The sequence below is a fragment of the Sus scrofa genome, chromosome 18, assembly GCF_000003025.6.
Source record: "Sus scrofa isolate TJ Tabasco breed Duroc chromosome 18, Sscrofa11.1, whole genome shotgun sequence".
NCBI classification, from domain to species: Eukaryota; Metazoa; Chordata; class Mammalia; order Artiodactyla; family Suidae; genus Sus; species Sus scrofa.
Genome location: NC_010460.4, coordinates 20,395,543 through 20,422,929, shown reverse-complemented (window position 1 = coordinate 20,422,929; position 27,387 = coordinate 20,395,543). Strand labels below are relative to the sequence as shown.

The following is a 27,387-nucleotide window of genomic DNA, read 5'->3' as shown; positions in this document are numbered from 1 at the left end:
TCCAAAGACTACCTCTGGGGGTCAGGGGTGGAGGGGGCCAGACTTGGAGGTCCCTTTTTCCATTAAATCATGAAATGAAGGCTCGCAAAGTTGACCGGTGTGTCTCGCTTGGCAGATGTGAAGGATGGGAGTGTTCCTTTCAAATAAACAAATAGGTGGGATTTGTAGCTCTCCTCCTGGCCCATTCCTGCAGTTCCTGGTTTTTTAGTGCCTTCTGGAACTTGGATGGCAGTGTCCTCTTTCCCTTGGGGTATCGGAAGCAGTCCTTTCTATGAGGCTTGAGGGCCGTTACGGAAGTTGTCTTTCCTTAGCTCTCAGTGGAGTTGGGCCTTAATGTAAGCATGTTACAGTAGTAGTTTTGGCTGAAGAGAAGTAAAAAGTGCCCGGTAAGTCTGAGAAAGGTATGAAGCAGTAGGGCAGTCAGCCAGGGGCTTTAGAGCTGAGGTCCGCGTCAAAGTGCAGTTTCCCTTGGCCGCCCTCTGGCCTGCTTGTGCACTTGGCCACCTCCTCCTTACCTGACCCTAGAGCTCCTTTCTGCCTCCGCTCTGTTCCGTCTAATCCCTGGTGATGTGATGGTACCAGCACTCTTCTCTTGTTTGTTTTCATTATAGTAGCTCTTCCCTTTTTTACTGTCCTTTAGAGCCTCTGAATAACCTCCTAACGTTCTTAGGTCCCTTTTGTGCTGACCACACAAGGTCAAGGCCTCTGGTTCTGCCTGGCAGTTGGGTTGCTTAGCGCCGGAGTTCCCCCCTTCACACTGTGGTATTTGCCCCTGAGGAAATCCCGTGGGAACCCTTACACTGGCTGCTGACCTTGGTGCTGGCAGCCTGCTGTCCTCCATGCATCTCACGGCCCACGCAGGGGCGCTGTGGTCCATGCCAGTGGTGGTTCTCAGGTGCTTTCCTTACACCTCTGCTGCATTTGGCAGCCCTCGTTTTTGTCGATCTAGGGGAAGGTGGTGTTCTCTCTGTTCCAGTCTTCCTCTACCCTCACCTGAAGGGTCTTCAAATCCAGTTGGTCTGCAAAGGGCAGCTCATTGATAGGCTTCTCAGCGTCCAGAAAAGTGCACTGCAGCCCTAGGGCTTGGGCAGCTGCCCTGGAAGTCTCTCCCTGGCTGCTGAGGCTCTTTGCTTTCGCCTTCCTTTCTCCTCCCCTCCCCTCCCTTCCCCTCCTGCCCTCCTCCATCTCTCCTCAAGCGCCCCTTTCCCCTCTCCCTCCCTCCAGAAAGAGTCAGAGTTGGTTAAAGAGACGTTCATTGTGCCAGGAGTTCGCTCCAGCCAGTTTCCCTTCCTCATGGCTGAGGGCACGGCTTTATTGCCTTTTGTCCATAGTTCTTTCAGCCATAGGAGTCCTGTGTGGCCAGTTCTTGTTTTGTAAGGCGCTCCTATTCTCACTCCCCAGAACTGCAGGGTATCTGCCTCCTTGTAAAGAAATCTGGAAGCATTTATGATTTCCATGGGAATAAGAGAGGAGTCTATCTTTCGTAGAATGAACATGTTTCTGAATGAAATTGCGAAGAAATACTGGAGTTTTTAAAAGATTATATTTCAGCCTTTACCACAGTTAAGTGGTAGTGTTTACTCCTTTTTACAAATCTAGTTTTCAACTGAGTTCTTCTCTTGTGAAAAAAAATTTTTTTTCTTTCACCATAGGATGCTAAATTCGGGACCTAGACTCTTGAGGCAGAATATTAACTCAGGTACTCAGTGTAGGAGCACGGGCTTCAGTGTATTCTTTGATATGGCCATTAATTAACATTTGTGGCTTAAGGGCTCCAGGGAGTAACATCCCCACAGGCCTTGTTTTATTATAAGAAATGTGTACTCCCCACAGACTTTGTCTACTGTAGAAAATGCAAATCTCTAGCCCACTCCTCAACTGATAAAAGAGGAATGAGAGGCATGGTAAAAGAAAAGGGCGAAGAAACTATGAGACATACGGGACATTTCCACCCCAAGACGCTATTGGACAAGGACTGATGCAGGTAATTGAACAAGGCCAATGGGAGAAAACAATATCTTTCTGGACCCCACGTTGGTACCCCCCCCATCTTTAAGAGATAAAAACCCATAGGACAATAGAGAAAGGGGGCTCTTCTCCCCCCTCCCAGCTGTCCTGGGAGCTATCCGCTTTCCTTTAATAAAGACTTGGCTTGCTTGCTGCCCATATGTTCGAGGAGTTCATTTTTCGACTGCCGTGACCAAGAAGCTGGATTCCGGTAATCAGCTTTCCGGCATCGCTCTCACCTTTCTTTATTTAGTTAGGGGTAGCAAGAGAAATTAATAGGTTTTGAAACTGGCAAGAAGATTATTGGGTATCCTGTCAATGGAATGCTGGGTGCTGTCTGGTAGACCCTATGGGGTTATCTGATGCTTTAGCGCCCTGCTTTTAACTGGGCTGTTTTGCACCCCTATGGAGAGAGAATTTAACTTGTGGAAGACCTGATGATGATGCAGATGATTCCTGTTTGTACAAACAGGATCCCGTATAAGTCGATGTAATTAATTTCCACTCTGTAGAAGAAATGATTTCAAATTTTGCATTTTCACTCTGTAGTTTAGCTCTACAGTATTGTGTCTTTAGCAAATTCCTTTCAGCATTCCTAGTTGGCCTATATATAGCCATCCTCCAGGTCCTGCTTTAAATCACTTGTAACATCTTTCTGGTTCCCTTGTTAATTAGTGGGTTAAAATAAAAATTTTGAGACATCTTCATTTTCTATTTGTATAGAAGTTATGATTTTACCTGTTTGAAAATTACCCATGAAGAGGGGAAGCAATTGCAGAAACAAGAGAGAAGTATAAAACTACTTCTAGAATTGTTTGATTACTTACTCTATACCTGAAGATATGAAGAGCCATTTGGTTCTAAGAGTTCTTGTAGAAAAATAAAGATCTAGAGTGAATATGTCTCTTTGATGTGCAGAGTGGCTGGTTCCATGCTTGTACCTTACTCGGTCTGCTGTTGTCTTCACCAGCAGGCTTTTGTGTTGGAAAATTCAGGAGTAGGTTGAGGTAGGGGGATTGGACATAGAGCACAGGGCCCTGTGTCTTGACATTGAGTGGCCGTGTTTCAGCTCTTAAGTTCAGCCGCTCTGAAGAGATGTTTGATCAGATGACTTGCCCAGAGGTAGAGCTCTATTAGAGACGGCAATTTTTGAAAATCTCTTGCTTCTTTCAGTAGAACATTTTATTTCTGAAATAATCTGTAGACGTGATACGTCATTGAATTCTGTTTTGTTTTGTTTTGTTTGTTTTTTTTCCCCCCCATCTTTTTGTCTTTTCTAGGGCCGCGCCCGGGGCATATGGAGGTTCCCAGGCTGGGGGTCTACTTGGAGCTGTAGCCACCGGCCTACACCAGAGCCACAGCAACACGGAATCCAAGCCTTATCTGCAACCTACACCACAGCTCACAGCCATGCTGGATCCTTAACCCACTGAGCAAGGCCAGGGATGGAACCTGCAACGTCATGGTTCCTAGTCGGATTCGTTGAGCACTGAGCCATGACGGGATTGTTCTATGATTCTATTTCATGGGTCCAAATTGGCTAAATGAGCCCATTACAGGCTTGGCTAAATGAATGTTAGGGTATTTCGGAGGCAGTTGATAAAATTCCTGATTCCCAGATTCAGGTCGGTGATTGGGTTGTCTGCTCTGTCCATTGGCTGCTGAGTGATGTGATATAACTTGAACTATTTCTGCCCAGCCACGGCTTCACTCTCCACTTCACCATCATAACACTACTTAGCCCTAGATTGAACTCATTTTGTCCTGTGGCTGTTGCTTATATAAACATCTCAAAGTAAGTCATTTTACTAACATAGACATTCTGCTTACTCGTATTTTGAGGCTTTATTTAGCATGCTTCCAACATATTCCCTACAGACTATGTTGTACAGAATTTTGGACACTCCTTGCAGTATTGGCGTCCAGATTAATATCTCTGAATCAGACCTCAGGGTGGCTTTGGAATTACCTAGTCATTTTGTGCCTCAGTTCCTCAGGAAAGGCTATTCTAAAGAGGAAGTGATAGACTTCTTAACACAATATTAGACTGGGGGGGTGTGAATTTTGAGGCAGACCTGTGTTCTCTCTCATGGTCCGTTAGCGCAACGTGCCTGGACCCTTCGCCCACAGCAGAGAGTATTTTCAGATTCAGTCTCTTCCACGATTTCAAGTTCTCAGTCCACCAACTGACTGCATTATTGATGAGCTCTTTTTGAGAAGCCGTCTCTTCACTCCCGACCATGCTTTCCTCCTCCTTCGGGCCATTTCTCTTCTTCCTGGTGGTTTCCCCTTTTGATCTTCACTGTCCTCTCACCATGCTTTTCTTCTGCATTTACACAGTCATTTAGTGCCACTGTCTTGTCGCCGTTGAAGTGTTGATTGGTAACTGTCTTCGGGTGACATGCGGTGACAGCTGCGCAGTGGTCTTCCTCAAGAGTCCCTCAGCTCCTGAGAAAGTGGGATCTTTTTTGTAGCTCTTCACAGAGCCTAGTTTAGATTTGATCTGCCAGGGGATGATCTAAGTGGTATGAAATTGTGTCTGAACAAATGGGACCCTAGGTTCTAGGTGCACATGTAACTGTGCTGGTCAGTAACTAGAAGTGAGCAGGCTGGAAGGATGCATATTTTCTAGAATAGAGCAGCAACATGGAGTACATGACTAGTAGCCAGAGCTCCAGTGTCAAATCACCCAAGTTCAAGTCCTGGCTTGATTGTGTATTGTTTTGTCACCTTGAAGTTGTGTAGCCTCTTGGTGCCGTTGTTTCTCATCTGTAAAATGAAGGTAATAGTGGCCCTTACCTCCTTAGGTTGTGGTGTGCTTGAATGAGTTACTACAGCCAGAGTTTAGAACAGTTGCCATAGTATTGGCTAAAGAGAGACCAGTGATTGATGTGGGGGTGGGGGTGGTTATGAACTGGCTGAGCATTCTGCCCAGCATGTGGGAGGTCCTTTTAATGATCCGTCATCCTCATCAATCGTATTTCTTTTGCACGCTTTTTATCCAGTTCAAGGCCCAAATCATACTCCTCCCTCCTGAGCTCTTTTGCTGCCTTTTTATCTCTCCTTGATATTTAAGACATGCCACCTGGCTTGTGTTTTAAATGCATTTGTCATGTTCAGTCGTGAATAAATGATCCAACGATAAGAATTTATCCAGAACTTATTATATTCCAGGCACTGTGCTGGGCATTGAGGATATAACATTAAACAAGACAGGTGTGGTCCTTCTAGGGCATCTGTGATTCGTTCTGTAGAGACGGTTGTGCTAGAAGTACAGAGGCCTGCAAGAGTGTGTCCTCATAGCCGTACCTTCTTCCATGTGCCCAAGACCATCTTTTAAGCAATTTTAAAATGAGGCCTGGGAGTTCCCTTCGTGGTGCAGCAAAAACAAATCCGACTAGGAACCGTGAGGTTGCTGGTTCGATCCCTGGCCTTGCTCAGTGCATTAAGGATCCAGCATGGCTGTGAGCTGTGGTGTAGGTCACAGATGTGGCTCGGATCCTGCATTGCTGTGGTTGTGGTGGGCAGTTGTAGTTCCGATTTGACCCCTAGCCTGGGAACCTCTATATGCCATGGGTGCAGCCCTAAAAAGCAAAATAATAAAAATCATAAAATGAGCCTTAGAGGAGGAGTCAGTTGGAAGATAAAATTATGTACCAGAAGGTCCTGAGGTTGAAAGTGACATGTTGAGAGGGGCAACGAGGTCAGCATTGTCCACTTCATTCTGGCTGCTCGAAGGAGATGAGAGTAGCTTTAGTATCTTTACCTCATTAGGGAGTTGATAGCAGTGTACGTGCTGGGGACTGAATGGAACGAGGGTTGTGGCGGTGGGTGTTCGGGGAAGATAAATTTGAGATCAACTTTGGTAGGAGTTCCTGTTGTGGCTCAGTAGTAATGAACCTGACGAGTATCCATGAGAATTTGGGTTCGATCCCTGGTCTCTCTCAGTGGGTTAAGGATCTGGCATTGCCATGAGCCGTGGTGTAGGTCGCAGATGTTGCTTGGATTTGGCCTGGCTGTGCTGTAGGCCAGCAGCTGCAGCACCAGTTCCATCCCTAACCCAGAAACTTGCATATGTCACAAGTGCAGTTCAAAAAAAAAAAAAAAAAAAAAAACGAACACTTTGCTAGCAGAACTGGTAGAATGTGGCCATTACCTGGATCAGGGGTCTAGAAAGTGGGCGTGTCCTAATGTCCAGCACGAATAACTGGTCGCTGGCGCTGCTTTTCCCATGTGGTACACCCTCGTGGCATATATTTGGGAGGAAAATTGAGCGTTTCTGGGACCTGTTAAAATTGAGGTAACTGTGAGCCATTCAAATGGCCCACAACGCAGAAGAGTGACTGGGCTTCATGGCTGAGTTCAGGCCTGCTGGTCTGAGTGTACAAAACTGCCCAGAGAATTGAGAGCAGCAGGGTTCTCAGGCCAAGCCCTTTATCTCCACAATTTACAGAAACTTGAGGTGCTCTCCAAGCTGTGAAAGGAGAAGTCGTAGCAACTGAGGAGGAGAGAGCCTCACAACGCAAGTGAATCCGTAATTACAGGTGCACTCGTGGAAACAGAAGGGACCGTGATGCGAGATCTGCCCCTAAGTTCTCGGCCATCGCTCACGCATTTTGGGTACCTGGTCTTAGGGTCTCACAGTGAGAGCCTCACTGTATCATCCACACGTGACTACATCACACCAAAGTTGTAAAGTCACTGACTGGGGGCACGGTGACATCTGTGTTTTTTCTTTGGAAGATTTAGAATGCCCAAACACCGCGCCCACCCACCCCAAACAACACATCTCGAACAAGTATAAAGTTATTTTTCTTTAAGGATAGTTTCATTGTTGTTTAGCCTGTCATTGCACGTTTTTCACGTGTGTGTGTGTGTGTGTGTGTAATTCTGGGTACTTTTTATGAAACCTGTCTCTGAGCCCAGCCGTAGACCTCTTTACATCATGCTGCAGGCTTCACTCGAACACATTTTTCTTATTCTCACGTTATGCTAATGTGTGATTTTTGTTTGCTTTTCTCCCTGGCGTCCACACGCCTTGTGGCTCTGCACCAGGACTCTCTAAGTTAACCTTTTATTCCTTAGGCAAAGGCTGCTTAGTTCACTGTCCTCGGTGCCGTGAAGCTCTCTCTGTGCTTGAGCTGCTGTTTCTGAAGGAATCGGGGAGCCCTCTTCACGTGCAGTTTTCGGTCGGGCTGTTTTCCAGCTCAGTCTCCAGACTTTATTACAGTGTCCATAATATTTATTTGTCTCAAAATATATGGAACAATTATAAAAAAACGAATTCACTCCAGAGAACGTTGACTCTTGGCTCAACAACCGGGTGAGCGTTATCTGACCTGAATAATTTGCAAGTTAATCTGGGCAAAATTGAATCAGCCCTGAATGTTAATATATTTTCTTCTTTTCAAAGCAAAGTCTTACACATTTTTTAACACCAGTTTTCTGTCAAAATTTTTGTTCTTAAATGCATCAAATATAAATAAGCCAAAGGAGGAAAATTATCTCTGCTAGTACTACCCGAAAAGGTTCAGTAGGAATACATCTGTTCACCAAAATGTGGAATTATTTCCTTTTTTCATTTTCTCTCCGACTCCCCCCTCCTTTTTTTTTTTTTTTTTGGCTTTTTAGCTTTTCTGGGGTCACTCCCGTGGCATATGGAGGTTCCCAGGCTAGGGGTCCAATCGGAGCTGTAGCCGCCAGCCTACGCCACAGCAACGTGGGATCCGAGCCGTGTCTACAACCTACGCCACAGCTCATGGCAACGCCAGATCCTTAACCCACTGAGCAAGGGCAGGGATCGAACCCACAACCTCATGGTTCCTAGTCGGATTCGTTAACCACTGAGCCACGACAGGGACTCCATCCCCCCTCCTTTTTTTAAGTGAAGAAAGGTTTTGTTCAGAACAAGGGCTTTCTCTGTTATCTTGTTAACTGTCTAGTCAGTGCCTATAACAGTATCTGACACATGACAGGTAGTTAATTCCTTTTTCCACTTATTTCTTTTTCCATATGAATATTCCTCTTATGCTTTTAGTATCTGCCTAGTATTCTCTTACGTATTATTGGCTATTTAGTTTATTTGGATTATTTTTTCCTTTCACAAAAAAAGTTGGTTTCTTTTAGCTAAATCATAGTCTGTAATTATTTTCTTAGAACAATTCCGTAAAGTGGAAGCTTAGATCAAAGGATAGCATGAAGTTTTTTTTTTTTTTTTAACTTTATCCTTATTTGCCTATAAATCTTTACTGAGTAAAATGATTGGGTTTTTCGTTTGATGCCTTTGGTAGTCTTAAACACTGACCACTTTCAGTTTTAATTAATAATTGCTACCATAATGGATGTCCTTTCTCTGTTTCAAAAACTTGAACTTAATCTTGCAAATTTTATGATTGCTTTCATTAATGCTTGCTACTTAAATTATTGAACCTAAATTGGTATGTCTGCAAGCAAAGATGAATGTTTAAAGTACTTTTAAGGGATGCTGAAATTATTTCAGTGATCTAACCCTTGTTTAAATATTTTATGTTATAGGTTTCTTGAGGTCCCCCTCCCCCATCCGTTTCTGAAGTTGTGCTCTTGTCGCAGACGGGGTAGAGTTTAGAATGGCATCAATTTCTTTGCCTCTGAGTTCTTGATTTGCCCATGAAATGAAAACTTGTGCTTTATCAGACCATCCTTTAAATGCTTTACTCTGTGCATATTATTTTAATTATCTCTCTCAAGCCGTTTTGTGGTTCTCTAATGAATTCTCACCTCTTGCATATAGAGCTGTAGAAGTGATAAAAATTGATCTAAAATTTTTAAGAAAGTGCATTTCAGACCCATGTGTTACTTTTTTAATCTTAGCCTTATAATTGATACCAAAGTTACAGACTATGGTTGATGTCCTTTTTTTGTCCCATATTCCATCATGTACTGTGTATAAGCTGTATTTTTAGACCATTCTCGTGTCCTTTTTTCTGGAAATATATGAGTTGTTTATTGTGGTATTCCTGTAACAATTCACTGTCTTTTTTTTCTTAGAAAAGTAACAGCAGAGTTGTTAAAAGTCTAATTGGCCTTTTTCTCACATCCCTATTGATTGTGTTTATTAATCTTTACAATTTAAAATTGGGATAGTATCTTTATTTTCTCATCAATGTCTATTTGCAAAAGGACTTCCAGTCGTGGGGCAGCAAAAATGAATCTGACTAGGAACCATGAGGTTGCAGGTTCCATCCCTGGTCTCGCTCAGTGGGTTAAGGATCCAGCATTGCCATGAGCTGTGGTGTAGGTCGCAGATGCAGCTTGGATCTGGCATGGCTGTGGCCCTGGCATAGGCCAGTGGCTACAGCTCTGATTAGACCCCTCGCCTGGAAACCTTCATATGCTGCGGGTACAGCCCTAAAAAGGATGAAACACACACACACACACACACAGTCTATTTGCTATAACTTGGTTTTCTACAGTTTGGGGAAATTACATGTTTTTGTAGAAATAACCTGAAAATAATTGGAAGGTATGGCTTCCAGTGAGTTAAATTTCCCTGTACGAATTTTTTAGTTATAAGTTGGTATTTGGGACCATTGTTTCCTCTGTCCATATTCACAAGCAATTATAATTGCTTCATAATACAGTGTTTTCTTCATAACTAAAGCAGCCGGTGGTAGCAAATACAGTGTGTTGCCGTGCTCATGGATGTTGAAAAGAATTTATCTGTTGATATAAATTCTCATGAATGGGATAGTCTTCCTCCTGAGTAAAATGTGCAAAGGCAATCCTATGTTTACTCATCTGACCTGGGAAGGACATTCTCTCCATGAAAGAAGAGTAGGAGCTTTTGGTTCGGCGCTCTTTTGGGGGGTGGGGGGGAGACGGTTGTAAACCAGGAAGGAAGAAGGCATGGCTTCAGGGACTGCAGCCTCGGAAAGGATGTGAAGGGAAGGCCCAGGGCCTCTGCTGTGCAGCAGGCCCCACGGCCACTGTGCTGTGCAGAGGTCCACAGGGCAGGGGGAGGGGAGGTCGTCGTCACTTAGGTCATGATTTTAGGAACACTGGACACCAATTTAGCCCAAAATGGTAATGATCTCTTGGGGAGCCGGAGTCTAAAAATGGGAGTCGGGGCAGTCTGGAGTGAAGTGGCGGATGGGAAGAAGGTGGGTTTCATTTGGGAACACACATTCTGAGCCCTCAGTTTCAGACAGTGTGTGGATTGGCAGACCTGGGCAGGGATTTGGCCTGGCACTGCCTCGGTTGGTCATCCATGTCAGAGAAAGGGAGCTTGCATGGTTGATACGTTATCCTAACTGGGTGTAGATTTGCCTCTACTTTTTTTCTATGCCACACTTATAAGTAGACTTCGTTTTTTGTTTTAGAGAGTAAGCCAAGGGATGTATTTCCTGTTGATGATAAAAATGCAGATTTTTACACTAAAAGGCTGTGAACTTCATTTCTAAAGGTTAAATGGAATGGTTCTCACAGCATAATTTCAGCTGGTTGAATTTCGGAAACTGAAAGCCATTCACTAAAAGAATAATCTCTGAGCCTGTATAGAATTTTCATTTGGTTAGGAAGTAGGAATTATTTTATTCACGTTAGGCCGGATCACAGAGTGATTTTATTTCAGGGTAGAAATGTCAATAGGCGTATGTACTGAGTGCTCTGCTTTTCTTGAGGAGGACATTTCCTCCGTGGCCAACCGAGGATGGCATCCTGCCTTCTCGTAGCCCATGGCCTAAGAATTGATCCATCCTTATGGTGCTTTTGGGAGATGGATAAGACTTTTTTTTCCTCCATAGTCTTCTAACACCTTGCTTTTTCATCTAAACTATTTTCTGCGTAAATTTTTAGAAGTACTTTAATTCATTGAATAGCTAAAGTGGTTTACCTAAAACATAATTACTGAGCACTGAATTTTAAGCTTTGTCATTCATGCTGAGCTACACATAAACTGACGAGGAATATTTCCTTGGTTAAAGATGAATATTGCACCGTCTACCTACCCAAGCCATTTCTTGTTTATCTTAAAATTTAGGTGTAACCTAACAGAGTTTTGGTAAGCATGCACACATGGAACCATCACCACAGTCAAGATAAGAGGGTTTCATCATCCCCCCGGGCCTGTTCTTCTGTCCCCTTTGGAGTCAACCCCCAGCCCCTCCCCTCGTCCTCAGCAACTACTGATTTGTCCTTACAGTTTCACCTTTGCAAGAATGTCATAGAAATGGCATTGTGTAATGGAAATTCATCCGTGTTGTCTTTGTCCTTTTTATTGTAGACTGGTGTTCTGCTGTGTGAATGCACTATAATTTGTTTATCCAGTCAGTTCCCTGTTGAGAGATTTCGGTTATATGCAGGCTAGGCTGATGACAGATGAAGTCCAGGCCGTATTTTGGGGGTCCCAAGCCATTTCTGTAGCAGGGTTTGACTTCCTTTCCTTTGGACTGCCGTGATTGTCAAAATGCTGCTTTGTACATCTTCATCCTCAACATTTGATTGGGTCTTCTTAGCCTTTGCCCAGTCCTGCCTTCTTTTCTTGTTATTGTACCTCCTGGAACAGAAATAGATGGTGGATGAGACCAAGCGAATAAAAATACTTTGAGACACCTGACTTTTGCGGGGCTCTTGAGGGCAGGCCCATCCTTACTGTTTCAAGTCTAAGAGCAGAGGCATTTTTTCCCTCTGTGTTGGGCACTCGAAGCTGCATCTGCACAGACAGGCTCTGCAGCTCCCTTCTTCCAGGGTAGGAAGCCGCCACGCGCCACCTCCTGCCCTGCGGTCTCTGCTCCCGTAGGCCGCCCTCCCTGAACAGTCGAATAGAAGCAGGAAGACAGCGGAAGGTCGTGCTCTCTGTTGCGGGTGCTGCGGGTTAGAATGTGGGGCTCCTACACGTGTCCTCTGGCTTCATGTCCCCAGGAATGAGCCCAGAGCCTGAAACGGGAGTTCTTCTCTGTTCAACGGTGCTGGTGGCCTGAGTGAGGCGCTCTGCCAACTAACTAACTACACAGGGTGAGAACCTGTAAACCACAGTCGGCATTTAATGAGAGATGATTAATGGCCCAGCTTCAGCACCTTTTTTGGGGTGGTTTTTTTCCATATAATTTTTTTTTTTTTTTTTTTCGGTCAGAGTGGTTTTCCATAGGGTTCTCTCCTGCGTTCACTCCATCCTGTTAAGCTTGCACCTCACTGGTGTTTACCCCCTTCCCAGTCCCGCCTAAAGACACCTCCCCACGAGACATGCATAAGCCACCGGGAAGCTTAGCTGCAGATATGAAAGGACTTTGTAGCCATGTTGGAGCTGGAGGCCCTTCCCCGGGGTCTCCTCCCAGGGCTCCGTTTCTGTCAGGAGGTTACCTTGCTCTGCAGCTGGTGCCTCACAGAGAATCATAAAGTCATTCTGTGAATTAAAGCATCCCCTGGGGCCATAGAGCCCCCCCCCCCCGGGGGGGGGGAGTGTGGAGGGACAGGTGACATTTCTGCCTTTCTGGTAGGGGGTGTGGTTATGGTGTGTCTTGCACTTAGTTGCAAAAGTAATTCTCCTGGACTCCTGGTCAGAGCCCTGGCAGGATACAGAACTGTGAGAGACTGTTTGCGTCAGTATGCTCAGCCGTGAGTTCTGATTCCCGTGCTCTTTTTTTATGTTTGCCCCCCCCCGCCCCCACATCTATCCTCTTGCACGCACAGATTTTACTGCTTCCATATTAAGATTGGCTGGACCCAAACAGCGTTGTGTTCCGGAGTCCTTTAGACTCAAACCAGCCCCGTAGGGCAGGATAGTCGGCTCTTTGAGGGGAGAAAGCTTCCTGGTTTGCTGGAGTGAGCAGTTCCAGACCCAGGCGTACCTGCAGGAAGCTTCATCAGGTTTGATGGGCCTCGTTGGAGTTCAGCTTCTCAAGTGCTTGTTGGAATTGAATACCCCCGTGGTACCATTATGAACTCTGCGTGTATTTGTTTTTAGTTCTTTTTCCTATGATGTTAATCAAAGAGTGATTGTGATGATGAGAACTAATTAGTGAGCTTCATTATTAACACTTCCCATTGGAGACTTGCACATGATAATCCTGAGTGGTTAATTGTTAACTAATAGGTTTACTCTGATTCCCATTTCCCTTTGCTGATTTGTATGCTGTGATATTTGCCTCTCCCCAGTCCTGACTTTGTTATTGCCCACGGTGTGGGTATTTTCAGTGGAAAAGTTAGAGAATGCCCTTGGCTTACGTCCAGTGTAAAGGCGGCCTATATCTCCGTTCCAGAGTTCCGAGGACTCTGGCTTATGTGAGTTCTGTTCTTGCGGGTCGCAGGTGACCTGGCCGTCTAGGTGGCGGTCCTGTGCTCCTCTGTCCCGTGCCTGCCGCAGAAGGATTCTCCTTCTCCTGTTTGCTTCCCCACCTCCGCCCACAACTTTCCCACTCTCCCAAGCTTTGTGATTCATTGCACTCAGTTATTTCAAACGTGTTCCCTTGCACAGTGAGGTACCTGGTGGAGGTAAGTTGCAGACTAACCGCTCCGGGGGCTTATTGATAGGCATTGACACATGCACCCACATGTGCAAGAGGTTTGGCCTGACAGTCCAGAAGTGAGGGTAGGGTAGGAGCACATAATTAAGGTGTCTCTGTAATTTTCCCCACTCCCTAAGGACCATCATGCCTCTCTTCAGGGTCATTCAAAACCCGGCTCCTATAAGCTTGAGGTATAGATATTAACATCCTTAGAAATGAAGTCACCCCAGGCACATTTGTTGCCTCATTACTTTCTCAATTTCAAGGTGCATTGAGGAGGCAGAAACATTCCTTAAAGAGATGCCATCCACAATGGCATGTTAAATGTAGCTAATGTAATCTTAAATTAGCTTTTTTAGGAGTACTGGAAAATACTTATATTTGTTTGGGAGCACAGGTAATATGAAAACTACCAGTGCAGCAAAAGAGACGTATCTGTCCAGACGTGCATAGTAGTAGCCTCTTGATTATTTACACCAGTGGAGAGGAATATTGGTACAGAAAACAGAAAAGTGTAGCTAATTTATCTATGTGCATTCTCAGAGTCTTGGGCCTGTCTAACTCAACTATGATAACTATGGCAAATAGATTCCCTGAGCTCATGTAAACAAGCCAAACATAGAAAACCTGAGGATGAGAGTGTCTGCAACTAGACTTCTCAGCAGAAGCATTTGATACCTAATAGTCTTACCTTGAAATTCGCATCCTGTGTAGTAAGTCTCAATGTTATCTCTTTCCATCTGAAGCCTTTAATCTTTTAAAAGTACATTTGGAATTATAAGGAGATCTTTAATTTCATTAAATCCTAGAAGGTTCTGCTTCGGGATTATTGGAAGAGCATTTTAAATGTCGTGTTAATGACATCCTTTGAGCTTTATCGCTTGGCTGCCCTTGAGATCCACCTGGCATCTTCCGCTCCTCATCAGGTCCTGCACTGGACTCTTATTCTGGTTCTCAAAATCACGTTTTCTCTTATTTACCTATTGCCATAACCTTAGAAAGGCGTATTAGAGTCCAGCACATTGCTATACTTTCACAGCCTCTTTGGAAGGCAGATCATTTAACCATAACATTGAGTCCCTTTTCTAGTGATATACTCAAAATTCCTAAAATAAAAAAATTTCCATAGCTAAATTAGCAGAGAATGATCTATGGCTGCATCACCTGAGGGAACTTGTCAGTCTGCCTTTCTAGTCTTTTCATTTGGGCCACTGAAACAAACATTAAAGGTTTTAAGAATTTTTGTATTGGGCAGAAACTTGGCAGGCAAAGGAAGAGCTTGAGATCACGAAAGACAGACAACATTGCCTGCCTGTGACTGAGATTTGGAAGAGCTGACATCTTTTGGTGATTACATGCAATTTGATTGTCTCGGACTTGCTTCCGAGAATCCATCAGCTTGAAGCAGGTTTCTCTCCTTTCCCTTAACGACTGGTCCGGAGTCATGTCTTCTTCTCCAGGCCTTTGGAGCACTTGCCTCGAGAGGATGCGGAGCTCCCCGTCTTGTCTTAGGGTTTTGCCTCTGGAAATAAACATGGCCAGTTCTGGTAGGCTTTTAGAACTTGCCTTCATGCCTGCAGTTGTCACAGTCGGCTTTCACTGCTACTCAGTGTTACAGTCAATGGTATGTCACATTCTCTTTGCTGTCTTCCTATATGCTGCTTCTGGAATAGGACTACATTGTAGATTGAGACTTAGGAGGAGTGAGAAACATCTATCGTTTTATTTTTTATCTGTCTGTCTATCCATCTATCTTACATGACTAACAGTAGCCCCTTCTTTTCTTCTCGAGCCTCAATCCAAGTAAATATTTCTCTTGATAAACTCAGTTGCCTCATGATTTTGCGATAATCAATTTGGTAATTGTTGACGTATTGGCTCAGCTCATGACTAATGTCCTGGATTTAGACTAGAATGGCAAAAGGATTTTCATCAGGTAGTGCCTTCTTTCCCAGGGAGCATTTGTCCTGCTTGACTGTTCTGGACTTCAGCCAACTGCCAGAAAGTCCTCTTCCGCTCTGGATGGACAGTAGAATGTGGGTGGTTTAAGCGTTCAACCCACGAAAGCCCATTGTTGCCTTGCCTCTTACCAGTGTGCCCTTAGGGACACTGGGAATGGAAGACCGTCTCTCCTCTTCTCCGAGAATCTGTTTCAAGGGAAGGATGAATCTCATTACTGCAAATATTGTTTTCATCCCAGCCTACCTCACAGCTTCGGAATGAGAGGAGCCCCTTCGGCTGCTCTGAAGACTCTCAAATACTTGATGGCTTGTTAAATTTTCATTATCTAGTGTGCATTAATTTCGATACAATAGCTCTGTTAGAAAGGAAGAGCCAGGCCAGCGCATTGGGAAAGCGCGTGGCGCTTGCTCTCCGCAGAGGGCGTTTGCAGTTCTGCTGGCTGCGCTGAAAACCTCCCAAACTCTGACATCCAGTGACTGTCCCCCCACCCCCAGGCACATGCCACGTGATATTCTGATGCTTGCTTACTCTATCATCTGTTCAGATAGCTTGAGAGACTGAAAGGATTTGAAGGCTCTTAGCATCTCTGAAGCCAAGAGCGCTGAGCTGCAGAAGGTCCACAGTTTGGTGCTCTTGAGGGAAGAGTGCATGTGCTGGCGCGTGAAAAAAATTTTAAAAGTGCTTGTGCAATTTCATGCTTTTTTATTGCTCCTGTGATTATTCACACTAACATGATACAGTATTTATTGGTCCCCGGGGACCACATCCCTGCTGTTGCAGATTTCCCAGGCTGGCTACCGGAGCAGTGTACCCGGGTCCCAGCTCAGCCCTGAACGGTGCGGAGAGCAGGGTTTGCGGTATTGGAGCCCAAAGAAGGCTGCAGACGCCTCCTTGTTAGGAAGACGTGATGACTAAAGCCTGAAGATGAATCATTTGGGTTTCCTGGGGAAGGGCTTTAAGGGCTGTATCACAAGCCTGGGGGTCACGTTTTAAATTTTTTTTAATGAAAAAATAAAGGTTAAATTATGTTCCACGAAAGGTGAAGATTGGTCTTCTCCTGTCAGTTTTATGTAGAAAGAAGAGCTCTTTCCTGTCCCAGAAAGGGAGTGAAATTCTCATTTCAAGGCACCATCCTAACTTTTATATCCCCTGAGTGCTTTGGTAACTGGACGGAGGAGAAGAGAGTCAGTGAGAATGTTCTAAAAGCTTTTAGTTTTTGGCCACCCTGTGGCATTTGAAATTCCCAGGCCGGGGATCAGATTCTAGCCACAGTCCTGACCCAAGCTGCAGCTGTGGCAGTACTGGATCCTTAAGCCACAGTGCTGGGACGGCGATTGAACCTGCATCCCAGCGCTTCCAAGATGCCGCCAATCCCATTGTTCACAGTGGAACTCCTGTTCTAGAGACTTTTTATCACTTGTATTTCTTCTGCGAAAGTCACCTGGATATCTTGTTTTTGTCATGGTTTCAGAAATGTCTGATTTCCCTCGGTCATTGCCTGGCTTCCTGTGTGGTCTACTGGACTTCTTGCCTGAGACCAGGGAGAAAGAAGCATTCACCTAGACGTCATTACTTTTCTAATGATTCTTCTGTTCTCCCCCAGGACACCCAGAAGGCAAAGCAGTTTCTGCCCTTCCTTCAGCGGGCAGGTCGTTCTGAAGCTGTGGTGGAGTATGTGTTCAGTGGGTCTCGTCTCAAGCTATATTTGCCAAAGGAAACTTGCCTTATCACCTTCTTGCTTGCGGGTAAGTCTTCCGTGTCCTGTGTTGTTTGGACAGTTCCTCCTGAACTGAGAAGCCGTCCCTGCAGGGCACATGTGCTCCTTTCCTGCTCTGTTTTCCACAGGACCCGGAGCCCGCAGAGGTGCTTCAGTCTCTCCCTGAGACTCGAACACGGAGTTCCTGGGTTTGCCCCTCTCACTGCAGACCCAGCCCTGGGCTCTGCCCTGCTTCTCCTTTCCTCCAACCACAGGGCGTAGGCGGTCGGGAAAGCTTCCGGGACAGCCCTTCTTCTCACACAGCCCGAGTGAAGGGCCTTCCAGACCGAGGAAGATGTTAATGGTGGAACTCTCACGGCTGCTGTTGCCTGTTGGGGATAGACCGCCTCTGCGCTGTCAGTCGCGGGCAAGGCCACAGAGGTGCCGAGACAGCCTGCCCTTGTAGTTCCCCAGGCAGTGCCTGCTGCTGCTGCTGTGGCTGGCCACACCTCCGGCATGTGGAAGTTCCTGGGCCAGGGATTGAACCTGAGCCACAGCAGTGACAGCACCAGATCCTTAACTCACTGTGCCACCAGGGAACTATTTCAACTCTTGTCAAGTGTCACTAGGTTCCAAATCCTTGATGAAACCCCAGGCGTGACTTTACCTGTGTGGGCCCCTGCATCTCTGCGGTTTCCCTCTTGCACTAAAGTCGCCATGCCGGGGCAAGCCTTTCTCCTTTCTTTGCTGACTGAATATCCATCTTTCTTACCCTATCTTCTCTAGCAGCTTAACATTTCACAAGCCAGTAAGACTGGGTAGGAACCATGTGTTCAAGGCAAACAGCTCCATTTCTTCCCTGCCGGCAGGAAAGAGAGTTCTTTCCACCTGTACTTCTCAGTGGCCGGGATCCTTGAGGGAGATCAGCACAGTGCACTCCACCCTCTGCTTACACGCACTCACTCCCGAAAGATGCATCCTCCGCGGCCTGAGGCGGTCCTGTTGCCTCAGCTCTTCTGTTGAATTTTGAGTAGCGTTTGCCTGCGGGCAGGGAACCTGTTTGCTGTCCCTGCCCGATTGCCTTGGCCTCCCTCTCCTCCAAGGCACTGATGGTTCCTTCCCGGAGAATAGCCTCCCTCAGGCCCCAACTAAATGGATTGTCTTGAGAGATTCATCACTCCCTGAATACAGGGCCGGGAAGTTCACTGTTCCTGGCTGGCCGTCCCTTCTCCTTGAGGCCCCTGCGCGATCTGAAGAAGTTAATGGTTGCTACCCAGCCCTGCAGGCTCTCTGAAGAAAAAAGAAAGGCCACACCTCAGTGAAGGGGGCTCTGCTTTCATTTCTGGGAAAGCGAGTTGTAGGGAAACCGAGGGGGCGGGTAGCGGTGTGTGCCCGAGTCCTGGCGTGGAGCCGGTGGTGCCCTTCTGGAGGATTTCCCCAGCCAGTGGCTTTCTTAGCAGTGAATGCTTATTGTTACAGGGCTTGAGGTATATATTCAGCTCCTTCGCTGTCTTCTCCCTGCAAAACAAAAGCATCTTTTTGGCAGTGTAGAGCTTTATCCCAGAGGTGTGAAAGAGAAACTCTATTCTTTCCTGGAAACTTGGCCACAGATCTACAGGGGAGAGAAAACACTGAAGTTCTGGCTTCTAAACTCAGAAGTACCTGAATGGAGCCGGCTCAGAGCTGGAGACCTACCTTGGCTGGAGTCTTCCTGCAGAACCTTCTGGGCGTACCTTGCTGAAACACAAGCAGCCTGATCACTCGACTCCCAAGTACACAGCCTTTCCTGGTCCCTCTGCGTACTTGGCATTATTCTAAGCTTAGCAATTCAGAAGGCATTGCCTGAGTTAACATACATTGTGAAAGATAGATTACAGAAGCAAATACTTGATAAAAATATAAGCTTTTATATTATTCTCCTGCCGTACTCTATGCGCTTGTATTATGCATCTTCTGGTTTCTTTAGAAACCTGGCAGGGATACAGGACGTTGAAAAGCAATAAGAGAACGCGGGCCTTGGTTTGAATCATGGCTCTGCTCTGCATAAGCAGGAAACTTTAGGGAGGTTTGTGACTCTCTTCAAGCCTTTGTTTACACATCAGTTAACTGGAGAGGGTTTCTTGCCTCTCAGGATTTTCGTGCGGGTTTAGTGAGAGGTGTAAAAGTTCAGAACAAGCCTGCCACCGAGTAGATCATTAAATAAATGTTTCTTTCCTCCTCTTCTTACAGAGACTTAGTGAATTCATAACTAGAGCTTCCCTTCCCTCTGTATGGAATGGCACAGTCGAGCAGTGGTTTTACCATGGAGACACTCACCTCCCCATTAATTCAAAAAAAGAGAAGGAGCTGATTAGCCTCCACCTAACTGAAAATGCTCACTGAAAGCAAAGCTACCAGCTGTTCCCTTGGAACTGGGAGCAAGGAGCTTTGCATCTTGGTAGGACACAGTCCTAGGTCTTAAGAAACTCTGAACAGAAAGCAGACATGTGAACAGACTGTAGCGTTGGCTGCTAGGTAACATAATAGAATTATTTACCATGCAGAGAAGTAGCACAGAGGAGAGAATGGCCATTTAGGTGGAGATCAGAGATCATACATCTGAGCTGTGTTTTTGTCTTTTTTGGGGGGGCGGCGGGGGGCGGGTGTCACACCCATGACATATGGAAATTCCTGGGCCAGGGATCCAACCTGAGCCATAGCAACAGCCCAAGCCACTGCAGTGACAGTGCCAGAGCCTTAACCTGCTGCACTACAAGAGAATTCCTGAGCTGAGTTTTCAAGGACAAATAGGACTCTACAGTGTTGTAAGGACGGGAGAGGAGCAGGGGGGAGAAGAATATTCCGGATAGAGGTAACAGCATGTACAAAGATGTAGAGGTTATGATACATTCTGACGTGTCCAGGGAGCCCTGAGCCCTTTGGCACTGGTGCAGTGTGAGGAGTGAGGCGTAGGGTGAGGCAGAAGCACTGTCTTGATGGCGTATCTGTGGACCCTCAGAGTCACTGGAGGTGTTGGGGGCGTGGCGTGCTCACACTTATGCTAAGGGTGTTTGTTTCAGTAGATACAATGGAATAAATGGGGGTGGGGGCTGGGAGAGCCATTAAGGAGCAGAAGGTTGAGGAGCCGGAAATCAGGTAGTGATTTCAGAAGAGGAGAGATTGGAGGAGTGTTTAAGAGGAAGACTTCCTAATTCAGGGAACAACTGGGGTTTTTTGGTCAAGGATAGGGGGTGACACTGAGTACACGAGGGAAAGTTAACAAGTCCAAGGCTTGAGTTACTGGGCAGATTTTGATGTCCACCAGCAAGGACAACCCTAAGAACAGGTTCTAGGAACAGGTAATCGGTGGCCAGAGGATTAGATGGAGAAGCCTGAGAGAACAGTTGTGGAAGCCGAGGGAGGGAAGAAGTCCAAGGATCAGCAGTGTCCAGTTTTACCTTAAAAGTTCAAGTGGCTAAAGACTGGAGTGATTTTATGCTATTGATCAATTAGTAAGTCACAGGTGAGCTTGGTCATTGCAGTTTTATCAGAGTTGATTCAGCTAACCGCAGGTTATAGGCCACTGGGGAGTAAAGGTAGGCAGTAAGGAACAGACTTAAAAATAGACTGCTCTTCACGACAGTCTAACACAGTGGAGAAAGTACAGAAGAGCGGAAGCTAGAGGGTCAAGGTAGCATTCTAAGGATGTCAGCATCTGGAGTCCGTTTATGAGGATGGGAGCAGAACGTGGCGCAGACACTTGCAAAAGCTATTCGGTGTACCTGCTGTTTTCATAGTGCCAGGTATAGACTGTACAACTCAACCAAGTCTTGTTGGCAACTGAGGATGTAAAAGAGGTGAAGCGAGAGGATATCGGAACTTGAGAAGCGCTGGTCCCAATTCGCAGGAGCAGGAACTCAGAAAGGGTGCAAGTAGCTGATGGCTGGGGCAGTGACCAGGCGGGGACAGAAAGAAGGCATGGAGATGATGGGAGGAGATGTATCCTGGAGAGAGGAAGGCCCCTCAGTTGACTGAGACCAACCCCAGAGCCGAATGTGAGTGTAGATGGACGTGAGGCTCACCTGGACTGTGGTCCTCCTGGCACAGCTTGGCAGCTCTCTGTGGACTGTGCCCTACACCCGTGAAGATGGCATCTGCTGGAAATGACGTCTGCCGGCAGCCGGGAGGGAGTCGGGCTGAGATTCTCAAGGGGAAAGTCGAGATCATTGTTCAGCAGTCCCGTGTGTGCTGGTCCCGTTAATCCCAGCCTTTCGGAGAGCCCTCTGGACTTCAAGGTGGGATGGACACTTTCCATTTTTATGTGGCCTTTTTTGGGCAGACGGCCCCACAGCTTGATAGGGAGTGGCATTTGGCCCAAGCCAGCTGGCCTCTCTGTCACGGTTCCTGCACCCCTGTATGTGGAATGATTGCTTGGTCAGATGGGAGAGCAGGTGGGGCCGGGCAGAGTCAGCTGTAGCTAACAGGTCAGTGCCTCCTCAAAGCTCTTGCCCTTCAGTCCTTTGAGCACCTGGCTTAGGTCTGGCCGATGAGCAGGTGACCTTACACCATCAGAACTGGTAGCTCAAGGTCCCTCTGCCTGCTGCTGCTGTGGCCTCCTCTGTGCATATGGATTTCAGTCTCCGAGGCCATCGCAGGCAGTTCTTGTCCTGAGGTAACAGGGAATCCAAGATTCCCCAGGAAGCCCACATTTGTTTAAAAGCATCCTTTTTTTCTCATCTAGCATTTAGTGAGCTCCATACGTTTCCTTCTCTTGGAAGTAAAACACTTTACCTTCGATCTTTATTTTTAATTTATTTTCGCTTGTCCCGTGTGTCACCTTTTATTTACTTCACCTTTTTGGTGTCTTGTCTAAAGGGAAACTGGGGCACATGCTTGCGAATCACTTGGCCCGCGAGTCACATTTTTATTTAAAAGCACTGGGAGGCATGGACTGTGTCCTATTGCTGTGACCTTTGTGTCAAGTTTCCTTATTTTGCATTACTTTCTTAGCTCTAGGGTATCTGGGTCATGCTGAGGGCACAGTTCAGGAAGTTGTCCTGTTGGCTAAGCATAGCAGGTATCAAGTTAATGCCTGTAAACCAAATGCCTGAATGAGAAGAGAATAATAATTTAGGTTACATACAGTGCAGCGGCATCTAAGGAGTCTTGTATCAGATACTGGACTCTTCTAACTCACTGACCACCCCCCTCCACCCCCGCACCTTTCCACGTTCTTAAGGGCAGGACAGTATTACGCGTGAGGAATGGTGGACCCAGCCGTGTTTGATGTGGTGGAGAGTGGATGTTGGTCACTTTGGGTGGAACTTACAGTGCAAACCTCCTGGAAGGCTGCAGCTCCCCGGCAGGAGGTTCCCATGTGGTCACAGCAGGTGACTTAGCGTTAACCAGTGACCTGGGCATAGGAAACAGGACTGGAGAAGGAGGCATCCCTTTGCCTCCTCTATGGCACCTTTCAATTTTTTTTCTCTTTGATGCAGGTCCCCTCTTGGAGCTGCCTTATGACAAGGAAAGGTTCTAGACGGCTGGGATTTTAGAAAGGGTGGCGGGTATGTGCTTGACGAGCTGACGATTGGGTGCTGTGTGTCTTTCCACCCTGAATGCCTTTGAAGAAAGTACCTCATTTCCTTCTCTCTCTCTAAAGTCTCTTCTCCAGCCAGTCCTAATGGGAATATCAACTGCCTGTTTCAATAGACCAAAAACTTTAATGAGAGAGGAGAGGGAAGGTGGACAGGAATATCCCCCTCATCTCCTGGCCACAGGAATGGTGGATCCCCATTGATTACCACTGCCTAACCAAATTACACAATTAACGCCAATGTATGTTTAAGTGAGAAATCCCATTCTGCTATCACAGAGGTGCTAATGAATCAGGCTGTTCTTGTAGTTGTGTTTGCTGGGCGTCTATCCTTAATTAAGCAATTACAGGGTCTGCTGATACTTATGAATTCTTTTTAGATACTTTAATTGAATTGCAACTTAATGGATATTTGTGAAGTGGAGTGCTCTTCTCTTGGGACTGCTCTGTTTGATGCTTTCTCCACCACCCACTTGCTTCCAGTTGGGTCCCATTGCTGGAAATGGGCAGCTTGACATGAGGCTCTCCCAGGGCTGCTCTAGTTCTTCATTGTTAAAGACATTGCTATGAATTATATGAATTACATTCTTAACAGGAGGTCTAGAGGGTCACTTGGAGGAAGGTATTAGCACAATAAACAGGTTTAGAGAGAGGCTCTTAATGAGGCCACTGTTTTTTAAGCCCACTAAAAGAAAGGCGATCTTGCCACGGGTTGTGGATGACGCCTTAGTTATTCGGACAGTTTCAGCCTTCCTGAATGCCTTTTAGTCTAGGAGTTGAGACAGCCGTATGCAAACCTTCAACAGGGAAAACCAAAATGGGAGTTAGGCAAAGTACGGGCAGCACACCAAGGGCGTGCAGAGGAAAGAACAGTTGATTGAGGAGCAGAAGAGAGTTCCCAAGGGGGAGGGCATTTGTGCACACGCAAAGCTCCAGAGCATTTTCTGTTGGCGACCTGGGTGTGATTCGTCTAGGCCGGACAACTTTGCCGATGTCGTTAGTTCTCGGGAAGAGTTGCCTGAAGAGATGGATGTACTTCTCGGTCATTTTGCCCAAATGCTTGCGCCTGGGCATGTAAATCTCCTCCTCAGCTCTCCCGCCTCTGCGGGCAGACTGGCACCCACTAGTCACGTGGACCAAAGTGCAAGCCTACGATTACAGCCTGATTATCTTCCATTTTTAGATCATGAATCATCCCCAGAATGAGCCTCATCATATTTGCAGGTCATTCAGTCACATGGCTATTTAATAATTTTTTTTTTTTTAACCCACTGGGTGCTTTGCTAGGAATATTGAAATGCATAAGACATGGTTCAAGCCTTCCAGCAAAGTAGTTGTATCTGCCAGAGTATAGAATGTGTAGACCCAAAGAAAAAATATTTCGAAGCAGTGTAAGCATAGGAGAAACATTCCTAACCTTGGATAAGATTGTCCTTCTGTGGTACTGTGGAAGAGCTAAGGAGGTCCTGGGTCCTAACCCGGAGGTACAGGAGCCAAAGGAGGATGGAGCCGAGCGCTGGCTCAGCCCAGGTCAGGGCCGGCCCGGAGAGCGACGTTCCTTCTGAGGACCACTCTGTGAGTCAGGACATCAGCAGACCGCAGAAGGATCAGAAGAGTGTGACCTGGACGGTTAAGTGACCTAGGGAGGCCAGCACCTGAAGGACTAGTAGAAGGCGTCAAAGGAGACGGCCAGGACACAGTGACGTGTCTCAGGGTAAAAGAGGCAGGGATTCCATTTTTTCCCAATAGTCATTTCTATTTTTTCATTTTGATTGAGACAGACTAATAAATAAAGACATCAGTAAAAATGAGATTTGTTTGGCATGGTTTAATGGCAAACAGAGACCTTGGAGCTAGACCACTTAAATATACCTTCCTGCTCGCCTGCTTCCCAGTTAATTATTTCCGTCCGACTGGCCTGCTTGTCTTGGTGTGATGCTGGGACCTAGGGGTGAGGGGAGCAGCAAGGCCCATATGGCAGTCAGGACAGAGACTCTAGCAGTCCCAGGGGTGGCCCTACCTTCTGCCGGGTCCTTCTGAGGGTGGGGCAGCCTCCCAGTTGTGATGCTCAGCCCTCACCATCTTGGCAGGAAAAAAGATGTTGGTTTATCCTCAGCTTAGCCTCAGTTTCTGGTTTCTGGATAGGCCCCTTGATTGCCTCTGGGTGGGTGGGGGAAAGGAAAGTGAAAGGCCTCCTTACCCCCTAAATCCTCTGACTTCTGCTTTTCACCCTTGCCTCTTACTCTTGCCACTTTGGAGTTGCAGTGTCGCCGAGGCCAGGGGGAGGTGTCCTGGGTAGGGGTCAGGCCCGTGAGCTTCCCCCCCAGGGCCGCCTCTTGCGTTCCTTCTCCTCCCCTGAGGCTCTGAGTCGGTGAAGGTTATTTTGGTCCCCTTCCTTCCACCTGGTGGGCGTGGCGGGGAGCCGCAGGCAGCTTACAGAGTTCTGATGGCTCTTCTCTGTGGAAATCTTTCCAGTACCAGCACCTGTCTCTGCTTGTGCCCAGGTACCTCAGTTCTAATCCCATCCTTGTGACACCCCCAGAAAAATAAATTTCACTGTGAATATTTCAGTGCCATCTTGCCAGCCGATTGGCATTTCCACCAGCCATTTAGTAGTAATGCAGCATCCAGGATTGGGCTCCTTGCCACTTCCCCTGCCCTGCGGGGTGCCTGTTTGGCCAGCCTAAGAGTAGGAAACGGCAGGACCTGGATGCAGGAGAGGGAGTGTAAATGGCGTGGTAATTTGAAATTAGAGGGAGATGCTTTGAAATCTGGTAATGGGCAGCCCTGGGGTGAACAGTGCACACCGTGCCTGTAAGACTTAATCTTGGTTGCTATGGGAACCACCTCTCACATCCCCCGTTCAAACAGAGATACGGCTGGATGTTAAAAGGAAAAAAGTTCTTCATCATTGAAGAGTGTCCCGGGGTCCTCGGTCACCTTGGGTTCCTTTCAGAAAGTTTTCCTGAGGCTTCCCCCAAACCAATGGGATGGCTTTGCCAGTCCTTCCTGGCTCTTTGTGTGACTCTTGAGTGAACAGCACTGACACGGACGTTGGAACCCCTGCGGTGTCCAGTGTGGGCAGACATCTCAGGCGCACTCTCCCGTTGCCCCTGAGCGGGCGCCAGGGCTTTCCACTTAAGGAACTGGATAGGGCCCCTGGCCACCTCAAGCCCTTCCTCACCACCCATGGGCAAGGGCTCCGAGGAAGCCCAGAGGCGCTGTGGTCTCTGTGCCACGGGATCGGTCCCAGAGCCCGAGGTAGGGCTGCCAAGCACAGACCTTGTAGGAGCCAGAACTATTCACAGAAGTTCCTTTCGTATTTGGAAGGCGTCTGAGACACAACCGCATTCTCAAGTGTGTTTTTCCATCATTAGAGCCTTTTCCCATTTAATTAAATTACCCACTGAATCCAGGCCTTGTAAGTTTGGGGATTCTCTCTTTTTTTTTTTAAACCACCCTTTGCCTATAATAAAATGAACGACCTACATTACATGGCTCTTCAGCGGCCTTGGATTTCTAGACATGCAAAGTTGAGTTATAGGCTTCTAAGTGGGCTTTGGAGAAACTTTCTGAGCTTTTTGGATTCCTTGTAGTTGTTCCTTCTTGTACTCAGGCTTTTGCAATCGCCGTCCCGAATAAGCCCTAGTAACTCCAGTGCTTACCTTCCCTCTATGTAGGAAGATATTTACACGGACTAGTGAGTCTACGGCGGGTGGAGGAGTTCCCGTTTCCCTGCCCTGGTGTGCCTCCTTCTCCTGAGCGTGTACATCTGCTGGTGATTTTTCTAGGGTTAATTTGGGTGTTTTTATTTTTAAATTGGAACATGGTGTCTGTCTCTTCTCTGTGTGTGTTTTGGATGCAGCCCCTGTGCTAGGCATGCGGTTATTAACTCTACTGATACACCAGTTCGCTCATTAGCATTTGCATTTTAAATTACAAGCTGGAGCAGACGACATTTCTGCTATATTTGTACCACTGCCTTCTTCATGAATGATGTCGTATGTGCAGGGAATGCAGAAATAACTCCTCTAGGGCCCTGAGGTATTTTCGTCTCTCCTTCAACAAACCATTTTCTTTTTCACTCTTGATTCTCATTGTTTGGTGGGGAATTTTAAAATTTTTCCAAGTTTAGGCCCATTTGTGAGTGCTGCTGATGAGGACGTGCTGGTGACGGACCAACCCTTCATATCCAAATAGGCCCAGCGCGCTGAGCGGCCTCTGTCCCTTCCACGTGATGCGCCTGGCGAGCAGTCGGCTTTGACTAAAGAGGAGGGCATTTCTTCTCCACAGCTTGGTGGCGGGGGATGTGGGAGCGTGCTTGCTCTCCCTTGTGTTCAGGCTCACGCCCCTCTGCTCTGTAGTTGATTAGTCAGAGGTCATTTGTTTTCTGTTTTGTCTTTTTAGGGCCATACCCGCGGCATATGGAGGTCCCCAGGCTAGGGCTTGAATCGGAGCTGTAGCTTCCAGCCTATACCACAGGCACAGCAACACCAGATCCACATCTACAACCTACACTGTAGGTCACGGCAATGTAACCCACTGAGCAAGGCCGGGGATCGAACCTGCAGCCTCATGGATACTAAAACAGCTTCATTTCCCCTGAGCCACGATGGCAACTGCAGTCACAGGTGGTTTTTTAACGTCTGTTATGGCGTGGCTCTGCA

The 27,387-nt window shown here is 46.8% G+C and overlaps 1 protein-coding gene across 2 annotated transcripts in view; it reads left to right on the top strand.

Moving 5' to 3' along the window:
- The window catches only part of SND1 (staphylococcal nuclease and tudor domain containing 1), a 392,149-nt gene that overhangs the window by 230,692 nt on the left and 134,070 nt on the right, over nt 1–27,387 (top strand). For both annotated transcript variants that reach the window (XR_002340257.1, XM_021078633.1), the window contains exon 15: nt 17,053–17,194. Coding sequence is in view for 1 of the 2 variants with exons in the window: in XM_021078633.1 (XP_020934292.1) it covers nt 17,053–17,194 (142 nt within the window). In the remaining variant the exon portion in view is untranslated. The remainder of the gene's footprint in view (nt 1–17,052; nt 17,195–27,387) is intronic.